At 41.8% G+C, this 20,511-nt stretch overlaps 2 protein-coding genes across 7 annotated transcripts; one reads left to right on the top strand and one right to left on the bottom strand.

Annotated features, from left to right (window-relative positions):
- Positions 1 to 389: 389 nt before the first annotated feature.
- rab18b (RAB18B, member RAS oncogene family) lies at positions 390 to 10,418 on the top strand. 6 transcript variants are annotated; one of them, XM_063218873.1, is made up of 9 exons: positions 390 to 557; positions 1,290 to 1,345; positions 1,644 to 1,705; positions 2,465 to 2,537; positions 3,497 to 3,615; positions 3,715 to 3,781; positions 4,152 to 4,311; positions 4,677 to 4,797; positions 5,932 to 6,028. In XM_063218873.1, the coding sequence occupies exons 1-8, from the start codon at positions 490 to 492 to the stop codon at positions 4,795 to 4,797; spliced, it is 726 nt and encodes a 241-aa protein (XP_063074943.1). In that variant the 5' UTR covers positions 390 to 489; the 3' UTR covers positions 5,932 to 6,028. The 6 variants fall into 6 exon arrangements, with proteins under 6 accessions (XP_063074943.1, XP_063074942.1, XP_063074944.1 ...); XM_063218870.1 differs by lacking the exon at positions 4,677 to 4,797 and adding an exon at positions 10,068 to 10,418 and having other exon boundaries at positions 394 to 557; positions 5,932 to 6,043; XM_063218875.1 differs by having other exon boundaries at positions 394 to 557; positions 4,731 to 4,797.
- On the bottom strand, positions 10,090 to 19,449 carry LOC134465282 (homeobox protein Mohawk-like). Its single transcript, XM_063218869.1, has 7 exons — positions 18,512 to 19,449; positions 18,124 to 18,363; positions 17,031 to 17,190; positions 15,696 to 15,849; positions 14,732 to 15,064; positions 10,545 to 10,578; positions 10,090 to 10,291 (listed from the first exon to the last, which is right to left on the bottom strand). The coding sequence occupies exons 2-7, from the start codon at positions 18,300 to 18,302 to the stop codon at positions 10,090 to 10,092; spliced, it is 1,062 nt and encodes a 353-aa protein (XP_063074939.1). The 5' UTR covers positions 18,303 to 18,363; positions 18,512 to 19,449.
- Positions 19,450 to 20,511: the final 1,062 nt, after the last annotated feature.

Raw genomic sequence — 20,511 nt, 5'->3', positions numbered from 1 at the left:
TAGCACAGGTCAGTGTGATGGCGTGGCCATCACTAGGGTTGTGTGTGCCCTTTAATTGTCATGCCATTGGACAAAGCCCATTTGGTACCCCAGAAGGATAGGGTTAATCCCCTTCTCGTCTGTCTGTCTGTCTGTCTGTCTGTCTGTCTCTCTCTCTCTCTCTCTCTCTCTCTCTCTCTCTCTCTCTCAGACTTATTTCAAGTTATTGGGCTTCATGCGAATTCTAGGCCTACCCAAGCTACCATTAAGTCAAAATAGAGGAAAGCGTGTCTTGGGCTATATAAGGGTGACCCTATAGATCTAGCACTTCTAGTTCTACACTTCCAGTTTGGATTGTTTGGATTCCTATGAACACATCAACACTTCTTGTTATGCAACGTCGTCTAGTGGTGACGGACTGTATGTCGACGTCACATCACATATCTTGTTGGAAGGTCCCAGCAGTAACATAGTAGCGCCCAACGGGACATCTGCAAAGGGCGAGAGAATATGGATGACGACGTATTAACAACTTTGAAGATTTTAATTATAGGAGAAAGCGGTGTTGGAAAGTCGAGGTAAGTGGTTTTAGGTTATGTCACGTTATCATAAGCGGTTTTAAACATGTCAAACATGACCAGAACAAGGAAGCTATCTGCTAGTTGGCTAGCCAGCTGCCTCGCCAGCGTATGCCCTGAAACGTAGCTGATAGCCAAGGATGGGTAATCCTCCAGCTACTCAAACAACCATGTACTAAATTATGACATTGAAGTAAATTGTAATACACGTATCTAATTTACACTGATATTGTCACAGCAGAATCATGTCATGGTTAGGGGTAAAGTTATGCAACAGATTACCAGAGTTAGCTGGATGCATTCAGTGTGACTTAGCATATTGCTACTGGGCAACCTGTAAGGTAAGTGCTGCTGTTTTCACCAAGATCAAAAGTTGATTCCTCATTCAAACATCGAACAATAAGATACTTCATATTACCAACAACCTCGTTATTTGGAAGTGGAAGATATGTTGTCAATGACATGGCATGATCTGTTCCCCATGGTCTCTGTTTACCTCACAACATTGGTATCTAGCCTAACGTTGTGAAACAAGTATCGAGGTTTTTTTGACTAACAACTTAAGTGGGGCAACTACTAGGAACAGAAGTAAAGGCTAAATTGTGCTTTTAAATGTATCTTTTGCGATCCCTTTTAGTTATCTGCCATTTGAATAAGTTACCTCATTGTGTCTGTGTTGCCTTGGCGCAGTAACAGTAAACTATCTGCCCTCCCTTTCTTTCTCTCCAACAGCCTTCTTTTAAGATTTACAGATGACACCTTTGACCCAGATTTGGCTGCGACTATTGGTGAGTTCAGATGAAAAGCATTTAGCTAAGAGGATGAACATGCAGCTTAGACCAGACCCTGGACAAAGTCAACTGGACAATGTCCCCACCCAATACATACAATTTAATTGAGGACCCTCTTCTGGGCCCCTTTCCTCCCTGGGGCCAAGGACAACTGACCCATTAGTCCCCCTGTCAGCTTCCTTGCACGTAGTGCACACCAAGTCTTTAAATGAATGAATGTGGCTTTTGACATTAGGCCACAGTAGCCATGTATAGAGTACTGGATTTAACAGTATGTTGTGTTTTATTTCTACAGGAGTCGACTTTAAAGTGAAAACTATTGCGATCGATGGGAACAGGGCCAAATTAGCAATATGGGTGAGTCGTTTGGGCTTCCTCCAACCTTAACTAATGACTCAGGCAGGCATCACACCGGATGGTGTCTATCAACCATCTTTGGCTGATGAGCAATCCGCATCAACATACTACCTTGCAACTTACAACATTTCTGGCTTTAGAGGGCGCCAAAGCTTATAGGTTCTCTTTTCAAGGAGACCTAACTGGACATATTCTGGATGTTCCTTAATAGATCGTTTAGACATTACATTTCACATTATATAGAGCCATCGTGCAGTGCAGTTTATATTGTTGTGATTAAAAGTAACAGATCTCGTATTCAGCATTGTCTTAACATTTTAGTATTGTTTGTTATTGCAGAAAAGGACTTACTAAAATGTGGTCATGCAATATGTAGGCTATTTGGTGTCTGGCAATAAGGGTGATACAAATGGGTGGTACACAAACAGATCCAAATGGAAAATCATCAATATGGCACTCCAGTCACGCAAAACAGAAACATCCAAGCTAAACTAATCTACTCTATTCTAATCTACTCTATCTACACAAAGGCAGACAACTACTAAGCAACGTACAGTGCACAGTGGTAATGGCTAAGATTATTGTTCATTCATTAAGTGTCCATTCACATGTTCTATAGATGGGCATGCCAGACAGTACAGTAACAAAGTGCTATGTATGCACAATACATTTCATTAGTTAGCCACATTATTATAGCAGTGTAATTAACATGATGTTGATGACGTTTAAGGTTATTAATAATGAGTTCTCCTCCTGTAGGACACAGCAGGCCAAGAGAGATTTAGGACTTTAACGCCCAGCTACTATCGAGGTGCACAAGGAGTTATCCTGGGTAAGTTCAGTTTGGACATGGTTCAGTCATTGTTAGTAGAGGTGGCATGTAGACCAGTCAAGTCTCGACCTAGAGCACAACAATTAACGTTTCCCAAACAGCATTCTTGACCCACCTCCCTTGGTTTGCGTTTGGTTGATTGGTTCCTGACAAAATGGGTGGAGTTCCCGATTTTTCGGGAGATCAGAAATGATATATACATTGCTCTTGGCCTGACTAGAAGCAACACAGAAGGTGTTGCGTCACTAGGAGGGCATGGCCTGGCTAGGTTGCAAGCACAAGCTGCTTGGTGACATTTGTTCCTGGGGACACGTGACATCAGTGTCTTAGTCATCATCGTAAAGTCATTAACTCTGACTCATTTTTATTGCCTACAGTTTAATGTATACAGTTTATGTATGGGCAAGTACTTACCTCATGATGTCTTGCTGTTTATGTATGGGGATCTATACTGCTTTCCGTTTTTGTTTTTGCTCAGATGCACGATTTTTAGAATAAAGAACTGAAAGATTAGCCTATTGAAGGCTTAATCAGATTAAGTGGCACTATCAGTCTGAAAAGGCATACATAATTATGTATGCTTCTAAAACAACTGAAAGTGATATGCCAATGAGATTAACTTGTTCTCAGTACACAGTAGCAGAAGAGAAGATGCTTCTTCTAGCATTAACCAGAGGAGAAGTTTAAGTATAGTGTTCAGAACCTCTGTGGTTTATCGTGACTGGCTAAATTGGCATGCATAATGGGAAGCTGATACTTTGTTGGCAGTTCGTTTCTAGAGACCAAGAAAAATTAATGGGTCTAGGAGGAATGAGCCATTTGATGCCCGCAGGTCAACAAGCATGGCTTACTACTCGCTGTCTCGGACTTGCTGTTAAATATATTTAGTGCCTGACATCAAACCAAAGGAATTCGTAATGTTTCCAGCGGTCTTACCATTCTTGTCTTCTGTCTTGTAGTGTATGATGTTTCGAAGCGAGACACTTTTACCCGCCTGGAAAACTGGCTGAATGAACTGGAGACGTACTGTACACGTAACGATCTTGTGAAAATGCTGGTTGGAAACAAGATAGACAAGGTTTGTGCAGTTGTATGTGTTTCTTAAATTATTATCAATATAACAATGGAAACAAAAATATCCTATTGTTGATATGACTGTTCTGTCTTTTTTTCATAGGGAAATCGGGAAGTAGACAGAAATGAAGGCCTTAAGTTCGCTCATAAACATCAAATGCTGTTCATAGGTGAGTGTCATTGCAGAATCATGTGATGTGTGTTTCCAACAGTTTTTCCATGTCTGGTTAGTCGGAAAACATATTTTGTTGCCACTTGCTTTTCTTGAAACTTGATAAACGGCTTATTCATGGTCAAACAAGTAAATGCCTGAATGAGATGCCTGAATTTTTATTTGTGATTCACAAATTATTATGCCATCTTCTTTGGCACAGAATTCAATTTGCTTCACAATGCATTCCCGTCTCTTACCAGTCAGTCTCTGCCAAGTCATTCCCAAATGTGCCTTCTCTAAATCAGAGAAATCCAAGATGCATTCAATGCCCTCTCATTCACCTACACATGTCTTTCTCCTTTTTCTCCCCTGTATCATGGCTTCAGAGGCGAGCGCTAAGACGCGTGACGGTGTACAGTGTGCCTTTGAGGAGCTGGTGGAGAAGATCCTACAGACCCCCGGCTTATGGGAGAGTAGCATGCAGAGCCAGGGTGGTGTGCAACTGGACCAAGGCCAGACCGCTGGCGGCGGAGGCAGCTGTGGGGGGTACTGCTCTGTCCTTTAAACCACCATAAGCACCACGCAACCCTAATGTCCACCCAAAACAAAACCGATAAACTGAGTTGGAACGCACGTCGCGTCTCTCTGCCCCCATCTCCTTTGCCCCCGATTGGGGGTCTGGGGGAGTGGCTGCTTTCGCCATGAAGAGTCAGAGTGGGGTGCAGGGGAGGGGCTCTACTCTTTGCACACTTCACACCAAGTACATCATGTTGTATGGGCCATGTTTAAATGTGCTTCTCTTTGTATGTGCTATTTAAAAAGGAAAACAGGCCTTTGTATTCTATGCTCTTCTGCTTCGTGCAAAATATATCATGTACAACATTTTCTCAGTTGTCCGTCTGTATCTGCAGTATCATCTGTGGACATGTCGCTAGGTTCATCTCTGGTGTCTCTTGTACACGCAGCCTTTTCCATGCAATCCTGTGGCCAGTGAGAGGAGGGACTGGGGAGGCAGTAGACAGGAATTTTTAGGTCAGGTGATGTCACTGCAGAGATGCACCCCTCACTTTCTAGGAGTCTGATTCTCTTGTCATGTGTTAATTTTTTTCGTGTCAGCATTGGAAAACATTTGCCTTAGTCTGTGTAGTTTGCCTGTCCTCTTCCTGGAATTTTCATTTGTTGATGAACTGGGCAAGCACACAGACCAGCTGTTTTTAATTTCTTCTTTGTTTTTTTTTCTATCTACTTTGCTGAGTATGCCTCTTTTATGCTATGTTCGAAACCTATATTGTCCTTTAAAAGAAAGTAATGTTTGTTTGGCGCACATTCTTGTTCTTCAGGACTGAGAGATGAAGTATTACAAATACCTCTGTCAAGTCATATAGGGAAAATATTAGCACTCCAGTATTATGGAAGATGGCCTCAACAAAATGGCTTTCCTAGATAAATAATATTGGTCTCTTTTCTGGATTTATTACACATTGGCGAAATTGATGATGTATATTAATCGGGCTTCTCCTCTTTATTTGAGTCCTTTTTGTATAATTTTGTTTTGTGACTTTTAGTTGAACTATCTCTTCATACTTGATTCTTTAAGAGGATCCCTGGCTATTAAGATATGTTGGCTTTATAAGACTGGCTTTGGTATCATCTGCCTAAATGTCAAAAACACTAAATCGTTTTAGTCATAAGGTACCACTGGTGTGCAAAGTGACATCGTCTGGTTCCAAGTACGAATGCAGGCTCAGTCAAAGTGCAGCAGTCAAGCTGTTATTACCCAGATGCCATTCATAACCATGGTGTCCATTTTGCACAGAAAGCATGCATTGTGATGCAAATGCAATGGCAGATTACAAGTTCTGCAAAAGGTGGCAATTTCTAATATTTTTTTATCTACCAATTATCTTATCACATTGATGTACCAATGATGGGATGGTACCAATGTGAGTCTTAAAATATCAACATGTCTTACTATCCAGTGGTGATTTTAAACCAGTTATGCCTTAATGTTTGACGTGGCCACTTCGGTCACATTTCATTTGTAATATAGGAAACTCCGTGTTAATATAACTGCTGTGCTCCAATTGCATAGCCCAAATACAAAGAAACATGTTTTAAGACATTTCATAGACTGGTGAGGTGATTTCTTTGTCTCTTTTTAAACAGATATTGGATATGTCTTTGCCCCCTTGAGGAGTTTGGACAAATATGGAGTCACCAGCAATCTCTGGTTTCCTTCGGCAATGTTGTAGTACTTGCCTTGGCCTATCAAAGAAAGGTATTGATTTAACCATTCCTGTATACTATATATATGAGTTGACGCACTAGACCACCTTTTATTTTGCAATAAAACGTGTGATGTTCATGACAAACAGTTAGTTTGGAATTGACTCTGGATTCTCTATTGTTTATTATGCAATTCAAATGGTCCTCCTTGTGCAGTTAGGCTGTAGTCCATATAAGGTAGCCAAGTGAATTTAGAAGTGGTCACCACTGAATTACAGGTTGAAGAATCAATAAAATGTTTTTTTTTTTTTTTCAATGTTTGAAAGTCAAAATAGTATTTTGTTTAGTTGTTTCATTGAATACAGTTGTTTAGATCCTTAAGTTACATATTATTGCGTTTTACATTAGGCAGATGCTTTTATACAAAGCGACTTACAATTGATGACATAATCATAGCATACAACACTTGCAGATACAAAGTGCACATGAAATAAACAGAACAATGGGTGCAAATGCAAAGTGAGTTCAGTTTTTTTTGAAAAAAAACTACATTAGCACAGGGTTAAGTGGAGGAGACATACAGCCACATATCTGGGTCTGGGACAGCTCAGGAACCAGTGCAGTAAATGGTCACGAAAGATTAGAATCCTTACTTGATTCTTGAATGTTAATTGAGATAATCCTAGTCTTGTAGATTCTGGAAGTTTGAGCCACCACTCAAGTAACAAACTGTGCAATCTCTGATCATTAATTCTTTCAGACTTGATGCTGAAGTAGTCTACACAGACCAAAGCACGTTAGATTTATTTAGCAAGTACTTCTGTTTCCATCTAATAGATGAACTAACTGACCAAACTGATCAGACCTAGCATAGGTGGAGGTTTCCAGCAAGGGTTCATACCCAAAAAAGGAAAGAATGTGCACCTCTGGCGGTGACAACCTCTGAAGATCTGAACCAGTGCATCCACTAGAATGGGAACTGGGCCTTTTCATTCACAACCAATTTTTGCGATTGACAGAAGAACTCCATGCTGTGTGTCCAGTATCGGTTTACTGGGCCAACAAGCTCAGGGGTCACCCCAAACCTGGCCATTCTAGAAAAATAAATAGGGACATGAGTACAGCTATTCATGTTCCAGAAAGTTCTCTGTTATTAAACTCATGTGTGGTGCACCACAGTTAACACACCCCTGCACACACCCAACTGTCTCTTTCAGAAGGTCATCCGTCATTCGGCTCATCAAAGCGAGGTCGCCCCGATTTCATATTTCTTGACGGAAGGAAAATATACCCATTTTAGTTGTCTGTTTTGCTAAATGAGGGTAGAATAAGTCAGTCGAAGCCGGTATTCCTCCTTGAATTTATGTTGGGGGGATTCCAAGGCCATTGATTATTTACAGAATGTTATTAAGACAGTGATTAGATGATGTTAGCCTTAAGAAAACACACGTGATATTATGCTTGACTATGTGTCTGTTATAACACAGCTGAACTTATTTATGTTTTTTTCTGAAGCTTGATCTTGCCTGTTAAGGCACGGGAAATGTTCATGAAATAGATCTGGGTGTCTTCCTGAATGAACTTCCCTGCAACGTGCCAAATAGATAGGCAATTTGTCTCTCTCAGAGATTTTTACTGGTATCTTAAATCAGTTTCTGCCCTCCCTAATCCACAACCATTCCATATAACCTACATACCAGGCTCCGCTCTACACTGCTCCAGGGAAGCATGGAAGTAATATTATGGATATATATTTATGTTGTAAATTGAGTTGTTAAAAATTCCATGTAGCAGAGGCGATGAAGCGTGCACCCAGCATCAGTAGGGCCATGAGTCCAACTGGGATTAAGGTCCGTGATCTCACAGGATTGCAACCCTCCAATCTGTTAAAAAATAGAAGACCATGCACATTTATACAAAAAATGTCTGCAGGTGGAATAGCACACCCTGAGGATTTATATAAGCATGCCTTAGTTGTTCGTTTGAACTCAAGTGATTTGCTGGCCAAATAACATCCACATGATCCCCATAGCATGTGTGCTTCATTGCGTATCCCCTCTGTCTTTGTATCATCACACTTTTCTGTACTCAGATAAAGGGTTGACCCATTGGTATGTACCTGGCAAAATAAGTAGGGTGCCTCTCACCAACTTTTGCAGAACTGTAATGTGCCATTGGGGCACCCCCTTGCACGGGTGAGGCATAAATGCAATTTCGTAGTGTGCAGTGAACACTTTGTGTGCTGTGGAGTGCTGTGTCACAATGACAATGGGAGTTGGAGTTTGCCAGTTGGGCTTTCATTATTGCTCTTTAGTATGCTGATTGATGCGGTCCTTAATTTGAATTGTATCTGATTCATTTGGTTACCGTGGATTGTTATTTTGACATCTGTAGGGTTTTAGACTGTGTTTGAGTGGTGGTTAGCAGTAAAGACATGGTTGTAGGAACATGCTCATATGAGAACTGCAGGAGGGGGGCAACACTGCTGTCAGTGTCAGACAGAAAAGATACTGCATGATTTTTGAGGCTAACAACTCACGCAATAAAGTGAACTATCAAATATGTTTTGTCCATGTAAAAAAACAAAACAAAAAAAGCCATCATAGCACTGCCACCTTGTACATTGTCCCATGACAATGCACTGTCATGGGATGAGCATGCAACCCCAATCGCACTTAGTCATTCCCATTTTACAAGCCTCTTACTAATACCATCTCCTGATCTAAGGCCCACCACTGGGACGGATGACAATGAACAAAATCTGCAGCATCATTTGAAGATTGCTCTACTGCAGACTGGTAAAATCATACCAGTACAAGAGTGTACCGTTAGATACCATTAGATGCTGATATGTGCAAGTTGTGCAAAACATAAGCTATACCAGCTACACCTGCACTTGTCAGATATAGCAGAAGTAACTGTTTCTGCATGACTAGTTTATCAGATTTGAAGTTGCCTTTTCCTAGATTACTACTCAAAATATCCACCAGGCGCTCTATTTTCCTCATTACATGTAACTAAATTTAAAGTGGAAACAATTAGCCCTTTCCATCCGCAACACTGGTGTCTCTCCAGTGACAAGTCTTGAGGGAGCACATTCTTACACAAGCAAGGCTAGTGGCAGAGAACAATGGTCTTCTGTGGAAAAAATGGGTAAGGATGACAAAGAGAGACACCTCAAAGGAATGATCTTGAACCCTTGACCCCTGATAGCGACAGTGTCCAAAATGGAACACTCCAGTTCCCATTTATGTGACACACATAGGAGAGACGGGGTAGTCATTCTTGGAGACTGTTCAACTTACTTTGGAGGGAAGCAGCTGTTATCAAAGCAACATCTGGTTAGTGGTTCTTTCCAGCCCAGTATACTCGCTCAAAAAAAGCAAGGAAATTTAGTTGCAGCTCAAGAAAATGAATTTGACATTAACACAATTTAATCTATCTACAATATAAACACAAGAGCACAGGTTTTATGCAAAAAGATGAAACTTGAAAATGTCTTACACATTCAGTCATAGGACAAAAATCCAGAGTCTACCATACCAACACAGAATGTCATATAATTTATGAAAATGGTGAACATTCAAAGAATATATTACATTTTCCAACCACAGACATGAGGTCTCACGTCTGTGCACGATGAATGACCATAAGATCAAGAAGAAATGTTTTTTTTTTTTAAGATTAACATTTTCCCAAACTAGTCCATCGTTGTGCTTTGAGGTTAAATGACACAGATGATTAACACCTGAAATGGCCAAATGAGCAAACAAGAACAAGTCCAGGAAACTTCAGCTTTTTGAGCTCGGTCATGGAAAGGCACGCCAGTGAATGCGATGCATGTCAACCATAAAATTATTGCTTTTCATAGAAACACTGTCGTTCACATATAGGGTCAGATTTCAGTTCGGCTGAATTGCATGTCTCTCTGAACATTGTCTTTGAATCATAATAGCAGAACAGAGACATTTATGCCTCATTTTTACAAGAAGGTTTTGCAGAGACCTTTTGTTGAACAGAAGAAATCCATTGTCTGTCTTTGTATTTGATTTCTTTTTTCTTCTTCCCTCCACAAGGACGCTTCAAGACACAGTTGGGCTAGTGCTGAGGCACCAATGGCACTTTGACGGTCTTTATTTCAGCTATATGAGAAGACTTCTGGATGATACAGCTGGTTGTCCCTGTGGCGGCTGTCCCTGCTTCCTTGCCCTGGGCGGCCATGTTTGTCAATGCCATGGCCGCGTGGAGTTCCTTCCAGTATGTCTCATCTTTTCCTCGTCCAACCTCCTTTCGCTTATTACTGCCATGGACAGAAAAGTGGAAGAAGCGTCTGTGAGTAAGTGACACTTCAGTTAGACATCACAGATGTGCTCGTATGATATTGAACTAATCTAATGTGTGAGAAATAAACATGTCCAAGCCCAACATTCTCTTATACAGTCATGCCACTGATTTTATATGTCTTTACCCTCTGTGAGTCACCAGTCAAGGTAATGGACTAATTAACGGAACAGTTAACACTGGAAAGGAGAAATGACAGCACACTTGCTCACCTGTCACATGTACTTGAGCTACAGTCCAGTGGCTCTGTGGAAGAAATAGGAAAGTTAAATTTTACATTTTCAGCATTCAGCAACATGTCCTATGTCAAATTTGAAAAGCTTTCATTGGAAAGGACATTGTATTCATTAAGAAAGAAACCACCCGCAGAAAATTAAAAAGTATAATGCAATCAATTCATATTAACGGGTCAGTAATTTCAGCCACTAGAACGGTAAAAGTCTCATAAAGACTCTTAACATCTAATGTCATGTGTCTGTGTATTACATCATAATTCCTAAAAAAAATAGGCAGCAGCAGTGAAAAAAAGAGGACAGTTGGTCTCTGCGCACATCTCACTAGTGATGTTTTACAGCACTCAAAGGACCCAGAGTTGAAAAGATTTCGGCTTGAAGAAAATGTTGTAATAACTTAAGGGATGCAAATGAGCTGTGTAGAGCTGGAACAAAATGCCCGTGCTGCTGACACAGAGCAGATATCATTTTTCCGTCTCAAAAGCACTGGAGAAACATAATTGCATTTGTTTTGGCTAGAGCTCCAGAGTCAAGCCAAGTCTGGTGCACTTCGCTCCCTGGCCCTGGAGTCAAACTAACGCACACTTGCACACTTATAGCTCATATATGAATAGAGATGTACATATTGTATTATATCAGGGTGTAAAGGAACATCTTAACTTGCATTAGCATTTACTGTATATCGTACATGCAAAATGCCCACATGCTCACAACAATTTCACTTTCAAATGCATTGACATAATAAACAATGGTGATTGTTCCATATTTATTAGAAATGTCCACATTTCCATAACGTGCCTAATGCAAAAATGGATGGCACTGTGTCAAGGGCTCAAATACAGTATGTCTGCATGTATTGTATGCCTCTGTGCAAATATGACCAGAAAACTGTCTAAAGCCTTGAGTAGTTCAACAGATAAAGATATAATACTTACAATGCACCTAAGATAAAGCGGCATAGCTAAATATAGTCTAGCTTCTTCATTTGTCAGAGCGTTTGCATGCACTTGTGACTCGCACCTGCTTTCTACTTCAGACAGGCTACTCTCAGGTCAATGTAAAAGATGTAACTGGGTCACAAGGCAAAAGGATTTAGCAGCAAAGTTACAGTCTTTCGTATAGTCACTACCTTTTGTGACCACATAGGGGCCTTTCAAAGGCTGTGGGCAGCAGTGTGTATACACTGCCAAGCACGAGGAACCGTTCTGAGCCCTCTCTTTGGCACGGATGCTGTTTGGGGGCCAAGCAACACTAAACGTCTTGATTTTCAGAGCTCTGCACTCAGTTGAGAGCACTCCAGATCGGTGGATAGGAAAATATCTTTAGGGAACCATAGGGAGAAACACTGGAAACTAATACATAGCAAAACAGAGTTTTCAATATTCTTCGCCTGAAAACACATTCAACTCAGATTCTCAAAACATCTAGCCTGCCAAGAACTACTGTGAACCATTAATAAATCATTTACCATTTGCTTCTTTGAGCTACTGAATGCCTCACAGATCAAACTAAATATCTGTACTTCTGTGGCCACATTTAACTTACAGGGGAAAAGATTTCCTTCGGAACAGGGAGGAAAGTATTTTTTACGAATAAACTTCCTCGTCAGTTAAGATATAAAGATTTGTCTGCCTCCTATTTTGCTGCTCTACTTTTGAAATGCGATGAATAATGCATTGAATAAATTAACAGCAATCAAAATCTCAGAGATAGATCCAATAAAAGCTACACACACACACACACACACACACACACACACACACACACACACACACACACACACACACACACACACACACACACACACACACACACACACACACACACACACTCTCTCTCTCTCTCTCTCTCTCTCTCTCTCTCTCTCTCTCTCTCTCTCTCTCTCTCTCTCGCTCTCTCTCTCTCTCACACACACACACAAAGGATGCATGGAGCACATAGCAAAATGTGACTTGGCCTTTAGTTTCACACCCTATTGCCTTAACTAAACACCAACCATATTGGGAGGGCTCAGGTTGCCTCCCCTGAGTTCTCTAATGACCCTAAATCAATGTTTCTCAAACTTTTTCAGGCTGAGGACCACTTTGCCCCCCCTAAAAATGTTCAGGGACCACCTGTCAACTGAATTGACAGTTGAGGGGTGCTTATTTGACACTGCTAATTTCGATGCAATGTATTCACTTTACAAGGCTGCCTTTTTATGGTGAAAATAATACTCAGCTATAATACTCAGCTATGTTTCGCTTTGTAATTGTGTTACAAATATACCCTATTTCTAGCTAGTCTTGGGAAAGTAGAAATCCCCTTGCGGACCACCTGAGCACTGTCGCGGACCACCAGTGGTCCCCGGACCACACTTTGAGAATCACTGCCCTAAATGGCTTTCTGCACCTCCAGGTTTACTCTTGTTTCTCTCACAACTCTCTCAGTGCCCCTCTTGTTCTCCTAAGACAGTAGTAGCCTATGAAGGAAAGAAGAGAATTGAGACCTGGCCTAAACTAGGTTGTACTCATGCAAGGGACGCACTTGGCCTTTTTTGTTTGTTTACTCTTTTTTATTGTTTTTTATCTTCTTCGAAGTGAATGTAGGCCTTAGCCCTCAGAGGGACTGCTCACATGTCTGTGTTTATTGATATGTGTTGCTATCACCTGAGATATGTGAAGAATTCACACAAATTCGTCTCCAACAGCATCATCCTTTTAAATAAATAAGATAATAATAATCCCATATGTGAAAGGGACACAGGAAACTGTATGTCTGTGAGGTGTCAGCCCTAATTTCACACGTGCTTGCACAACAGAACACATTGCTGCAGTTGTCCCTGGTCCATGGAAAGTCTCTTTACGGTTCTTTTACCTTGGAGTAGAGTAAATGCTTGGAGTAAACACGGTGTGAAAGTTTTCACAGTTCTCCTGGGCCACCGTTCCACTCTGCTTTGAGTGAAATGTTTCCACTGACATTCCGAGATGATGAAATTTTAGCAGGTTAAGTGCAATGGCAAAAAATACCCCAGTTCTCAATAACTGCCTGACTGCAACCGAATTTAAATGCCGCATATGGGTCTCCGTGGCCCAGTCAAATATGTGTATTAATTTAACACATTTCTCAGCTGTGTCACTGTCAACTCTCTTGTTAGCAGTTTGGTGATTTAGGGCGAAATGTAATGATAGGAATTTGGTTTTCAGTATCTCCTAAAGCCAGGGATAATAATTATTCTTTTATTACACAGCATGTAGTGATTGGAGGAATACCTCACACAAGGCAGCTTTGAATTGTCAACAAATGAAGACTGCTGTGCTGGATGTGAAAAGGCTGTCAGGTAATGAGAATGGATGAAGAATGGATGAACGGCTAGTTTTTCATCTTTGTTTTTAAAAAAAGCAAAAAAGTAGTTGCATATGAACTGTATTGGTCATACATCCAGTAGCTGTATGATATTACTTTCTGTATGCTACCAAGTTTCAATTCACTAAGGGATCAAGAGCACCCATATCAAAGCATTTTCATTTTCAAGTATTTGTAATGGTTTCCTGTTGAAATATCAGGCTTTTGTAGTTATCATGCTGTATTCATCATCATTATGTATCAAACCATAGATGCAAGAGAAACCATTTGTAGCACAATCACAATTTAGTCCAAATTAAGAACAGTAAGTGATTGTGCTTCAGTAAGTGCGTACCTTCCTTTTAAGAACAGTGGGCCACTTTCTTACTTTCTGCCTGACTTGCTAACCCTGGGCCTGGGCCTGGAGCAGCAGGCGGTGATGATTCAAACCATTTGCAACGTATACCTGGCAGTGGAAAATGGTAATCTCAGACGTTTCTTAATTGTCCCTAAAGACAGCAGTTCCACAATGGCAGGAGTACAAAACCAACAGACAGGAGAACATGCCGAGGAGGCCAAGGTGGAAATTATGCAAACTATAAATTAGTCCCAATTACTTTGGCAAAATGGGACTCTCACAGTTGTCAGACGTCAGCAGGTGTTCCTACATGCCGGGCGGCTGAACAACTTTCCACATTCAGACAGACACATGTCAGGCCGCAAGCCGAGGCCGCCACTCTCCCACCACCAGTACTGTCCAAGTGACAGCAGGTAGCTCGATATCCACGTGACAGAGCCCCCAGACTCCTTAGAGGGCTTTTTATGTGCAGCGAGACACTTACCAGCTCTGTAGGCGCCGTTGGCCTCGACTTCAGACGACGAGGGCGAGAGAAGGTCATCGTCGTACTCGTTGGAGCTAAAGGATCCTGAGTGGTTCCTGCGTCGGCTGTCCATGACTTTGTCCGAGGCCATGACGTGGCGTAGGGAGTCGTTCAGGTAGCGGTTCAGCAGGCTGCTCTTGTACTTTGGTGGGGACACATAGTCGTCACAAAGGGAGGGATCAGTCCTCCTCAGCCCAACCCCCTTTGCCCGTCTGTCCTGCTGGATGACGCTCTGGTATGATGGCCTACTGAATTCGCCATCGCCAGACGGCATTCGGGAAGCATTCTCGCCATCTGAACATTGGGTGAGAACAGAGCAGGACGGTGTCAGCCAGTGTTAAATTAAGATGCATAGAAGTACACAGACACACACACACACACACACACACACACACACACACACACACACACACACACACACAGACACACACACACACACTGATGAACATTACATCACATTCGTTACATTTACAGGGTATTGGTTACAGTCCCTGAAGCAAAGTCGGGTTAGGTGCTTTGGTCAATGGCACTTCAGCCACACAGAGGAGTAGGGAGAGGTAAAGGTAAAATTCAAACCTGCAACCCTCTGATCTTAAGACCACCTGGCATAGCTTCAACACACACGTGCACAAACACAAAATGCAGGTGTGTGCACACGCATACAGACACACATATAAGCATGCTATAAACATGTACCTTCAAACGCACACAGGAACACACGCATTCACTCACTTTTGCTTACAAATGCACACACATGCACACACACTTTCACAAGTGAGTAAACACATCTACCTGTAAAAACTTGTGTATCCAACAACTCATACATACACACACACACACACACACACACACACACACACACACACACACACACACACACACACACACACACACACACACACACACACACACACACACACATTACCGTCAGAGTTTGTGTCATTGCTGCTGATGCTGAGTCTCTCAGCATTGCCCTGAACATATTTGTTGTATAGCTTGATGCGTAGGGCCCAGCTGAGGTCAGGCTGTCTCACAGTGTTCTTCAGCCTTCGTCGCGCATTAGCGAACCAGTTAGACACCTGTAGAGCACAAGCACAATGTTTAGACTCTCAAACTGATGACACACAGGACACTGTTCTGATGCTCCTGTCCTTGCCCTGTAGTTAGTACTGAGGGGCAGTCATGGGTAAGCAGTTAGGGCGTCAGACTTGTATCCCAAAGGTGTCCGGTTCGACTCCTGACCTGCCAGGTTGGTGGGGTAGTATTAACTAGCCTGATTATCATCGACATTCAAATTTCTTCGAGACTTGGTCTGACCAAGAGCATAACAATTAACACTTTGGTTTGCTAATGGTTGTTTGCTTATCGACAAAGATGGAAGAGTTCCCGTACTTGCAGGAACTCAGAAAGTACTTGCATTACTCTTGACCTGACTAGTTGTAACGCTGAAAGTGTTGCGTCACTAGGAGGGCACAGCCTGGTTAGTAATTAACTAGTGCTCTCCCCATCCTTCTTAACTGAGGCACCCTGAACATGGTACTGTCCCGCTGCACTGCTCCCTTTCAGGTGCCATTTAGGGCTGCCCCCTTGCATGGGTGAGGCATAAATGCAATGGCATTGTGTGCAGTGAACACTTGTGTGCTGTGGAGTGCTATGTCACAATGACAATGGGAGTTGGAGTTTCCCAGTTGGGCTTTTAATTTCTTTCACTCTGTCTAAGGGCACATAGGGAATGCATAATTATGAAGCAAACTCCCAAACTCAGTCCACCAGAGCCTGGGTTCTTTTTCTTGGATAGGTTGTCAGGTGAATAATACTCAATGAGCTTAAAGAATTCCGAAAAGGTGCCACAAACCCCCACTTTGCTGCCAAAGAGCCACAACAGATGTCCCATCCTGTGTAACACATTACTGTTCAAGAGTGTTGCTATTTAACCCATTGATGCTGCATGTTGCGTTGCGCAACACTGGCCCTGGTGCCTGGAGCTGCATGAAGCAACATTCAGCTCATGAGATTTAAGACAATTGTATTAAATATCTTGGTATGTTAGAGCTGAATGAACAAATTCTAATGCAAGATGCGGGTCTTAGCGTTTAAATGCAATTTATTGCATGTTTTTATGTGCTTCAGAGGCTGTTTATAGGCTAAGGGCAACTTTTCTTAAAAAGGGCTTAGGCATTCAACAGTCTTTTCTGCAAGTGCTTTAGGCATCAATGGGTTAAACAGGTGAAGGTATGGCCTTATACGCATGCCGACTGACCTGTACAAGAGTCATGTGAGAGCCCAGGGCCAGAAGGATCTTCTCTGTTTTGGTGGGGTAGGGGTTGTCCCTGTGCTTGTAGAGCCACTGCTTGAGGGGACGGGCCATGTTTTGGAGAGCTTGCCGTTTGTGCCGCACCTTCCCTACCCCAGAGCGTGACCTGTTGGCCAACGCATATGTGTAATGTAATGCCACAGTAAACAAACAAACAAACAAACAAACAAACAAACAAACAAAAAAACCTTCTAATAATGCCCTTATAAAGTTGACCTATACCACCCTCCCCATTGTTGTTTCACTAATGATGATCAATTATTACAAGCCCTGCTTGCAATTACTTTTTGTGTAGAGGTATTTGTGACCCAGAGGCTGATCCAGGTTGGGCAGGCAGTTGCTTGGGGCCCCCAAGCTCCTAGATAGTGACACTCCATTAATATTTGCTTGGGGCCCCAGCTGACCCTCTGTTTGTGACATGATTCTCATAATAAGCCTTGCCATTGCGTTTTAGCTGGTCAGGTCAGTAGAGGTCGCTGTGGAGCTGGTGCGCTCCCTTGCTGTGGCGCGTGTGGCGCTTCTAGTGCAATACAATGCTATGTAAATCCAACACATTCCCTTCCACCTCTCTCGCTTGCCAAAGGGTCACACTCTGCCAATATTTGCCTTGTAATCCTGATCTGTATGCACAGTCCTGAAGACCATTTACTTTCATGTAAAGCATTTGGCACACGTACCTCTATTTATATTAGTATGCCCACCAACAGAGATACTCTGCTGCCTGAATCCATAGAGTCGGCTGGCTCTTTTATGCCGTCAAAGCACTGACTGAAACTCTAATCCAAAAGTACAGACTTTATTTGCCAGAGAATCAGTCTCAACTTCGGTCACCCTTTTTGACATGCGTGTGGTATTAAAACAGACACCACAACACCTGTAGCCTAATCTTACATGATCAATCTGAATTCATACACTCAATGAATCAAGTGCAGGATTTGTGAAGGAAACAAATTAACAATGTATCCCATTCTATTGCGTTTCATTGCTACATGCATTATTATGACTTATTTTGGAAGTGATTGAAGCATTCATCACATACCCATTTCTCCTGTGTTTGACAGATGGGTCATCATCATCTATAACGTTGTGGTTTGATAACAGATCTGTATGCTGTCCTTCGATAACTTCCAAATAGTTAAGGCTCTTCATCTCCACTTCTTTAGCATTCTTTTCAAACATAATGTGGTTATCAAATTTATTGAAAACCATCGTACTCATTTTGATAGCCAATTAAACGTTGTAAGATGTAAACGTGTACGTCACAGTCCAGGTGTCTTGCCTACAAAAATGAGACAATCAAAATGAGGCATGAAAACATTTTTAAACCCTTTAAAGAATATTCAGAAAGTTTTCGAAAGCTACCCCTAAATTGTAGACCACGCAACTATTTACATTAATTCACAAAATAATATTGGCGTAACTTTTACCTTGAGTTCACTCACGCTGAAAATGCACCAGAAATACTTCTAAATTGTTGCACCCCATAGAATCCTTTAACATGAGTAGTCCAAGAGAATCAGGGTAGTTCACAGCATGGGCTAGTGTTCATCTCTCTTGAAGAATGAGCTGAATGTAATCCTGCCACGGACTGGGTAGGCTACAAGCGCGCAGTCTGACCCCCTTTGAACATCCTCCCTCTGTGAAGTCCAAAGTGTTGGTGTGCTATGCGATATTCGACAGTCCTCCTACTTTATTCAACATAACGAGGGTGGCAATGCGCCCCGGAATATGAATGTATTGCCCGTCGAATGTTTCCCAGCAAATATGAGCAGCCACCGAATTTACGCGCGAATGACGAATGCCTGTTCCGCGGCACAGGTGAGGGAGTCGAGTAGGCTATTGCGGAGAGCTACTGTATGTCTGGCTGTTGGGATGCTGGAGTCCGGCCAAGGACCTGCACCTCGGGGAGCGCGCGCACTACTCAGAGGGGAAATTCATCCTAGTCTTGCTATATGAAGAGGGTTTTTTTTGTAAAATGTCGGTAAAGCATCGGCCCAGTTTAGCTCCAACTGTTCAGCGGGGGAATTAAGTACAGATGAACATAGCAGGTACCATAATTCAGTGTTAGACCGCGCAACGAAGTAGGCAATTCAAATTGCAATTTTCAGGTTTTACGCACCAAGTTTCTGCGTCAAATGTGTTCCGTTTAAAGTTAATGACAAGTTGCACTTTCGCTTTATATTTACTGGGTAAATATGGACCGACATTTAGCCTGTGTTGCTCTGTGATACACGTTCCACAGATCCACAAACATTGCTCGCTTTAGACGGCACACTTTGTTCAGATTTTCAGCACCCCCAGTGTCATGTTCTGCTTCTGTTTTTATAGAACTAGGCCTAAACACTGGCATTCATTTTTATCACAATTCAGCCCAATGCCGGTATGACAGAGATAGTTTATTATTATTATTATTATTATTATTATTATTATTATTATTATTATTATTATTATTATTATTTTAATTCAAGGGGCATCCCTATAGAACACATTAAACTCAACCATGTTGGTTAAGGCATATCACACAAACCACACATCATAAATTATCCTCCCTCTCTCTGACCACTAACCATACCACTTGTTGATATAAACCATGCACACAGTCTATGACTTGCTCATGAGACAGTTTCAGGAAAACATTCAGGTTTAGGTTTATTTCTATTCATACAGTTCCTGAATTTTCAAAAAAAGTGTTCCACATGATGGGCAACTGTTGATCTCCCCCCTTGTTTTTGGAAATCCAAGCCTGTTTTGATAGACCAGAATATGTTTGCACAGAGTAAGGAAACCATTAATCATGTGGTCGGTGTCTTTCCTTTGATTTTCTTCTTAGACAAGGACACCATTCATCCAGACATTAACAGACATTTTCAAAAACGTTCACTTGAAAACTGATCAACCTCAGAAATGTGTCTCACCTTGAAATTCCATGTAGGCCTATTTAGCCCTCCAATGCTAACACCTGATATAGGTAATGTATTCAAAGACAACATTGATCAAACGACACTTGTGTTTCTTATGAAAGTCTCAATAGATTTCTCTATCAATATTGTATTGGACAAGTCAACATAGCTTGTTTTGAGAAATAGAACTGTTGTGACCTTGAAACCGGGGGTGTGAATAGTGTAACGAAAACTATGTATGAAAATTTTTAAGGAATGGGCAGCTATTAAGATTTTATAATGGCACACTGAGTAAAATATCTCTCTCTCTCTCTCTCTCTCTCTCTCTCTCTCTCTCTCTCTCTCTCTCTCTCTCTGCTAAACGTGTGGGTGTGCCCACACACAAATACACACACACACACACACACACACACACACACACACACACACACAAATACACACACACACACACACACACACACACACACACACACACACACACACACACACACACACACACACACACACACATTCTCAAGATCTTCAGA

Source organism: Engraulis encrasicolus, chromosome 16 (genome assembly GCF_034702125.1).
Source record: "Engraulis encrasicolus isolate BLACKSEA-1 chromosome 16, IST_EnEncr_1.0, whole genome shotgun sequence".
In the NCBI taxonomy this organism is placed as follows: Eukaryota; Metazoa; Chordata; class Actinopteri; order Clupeiformes; family Engraulidae; genus Engraulis; species Engraulis encrasicolus.
Note: the sequence above shows the minus strand (reverse complement) of the source record. Positions and strands in the feature narration are given on the sequence as shown.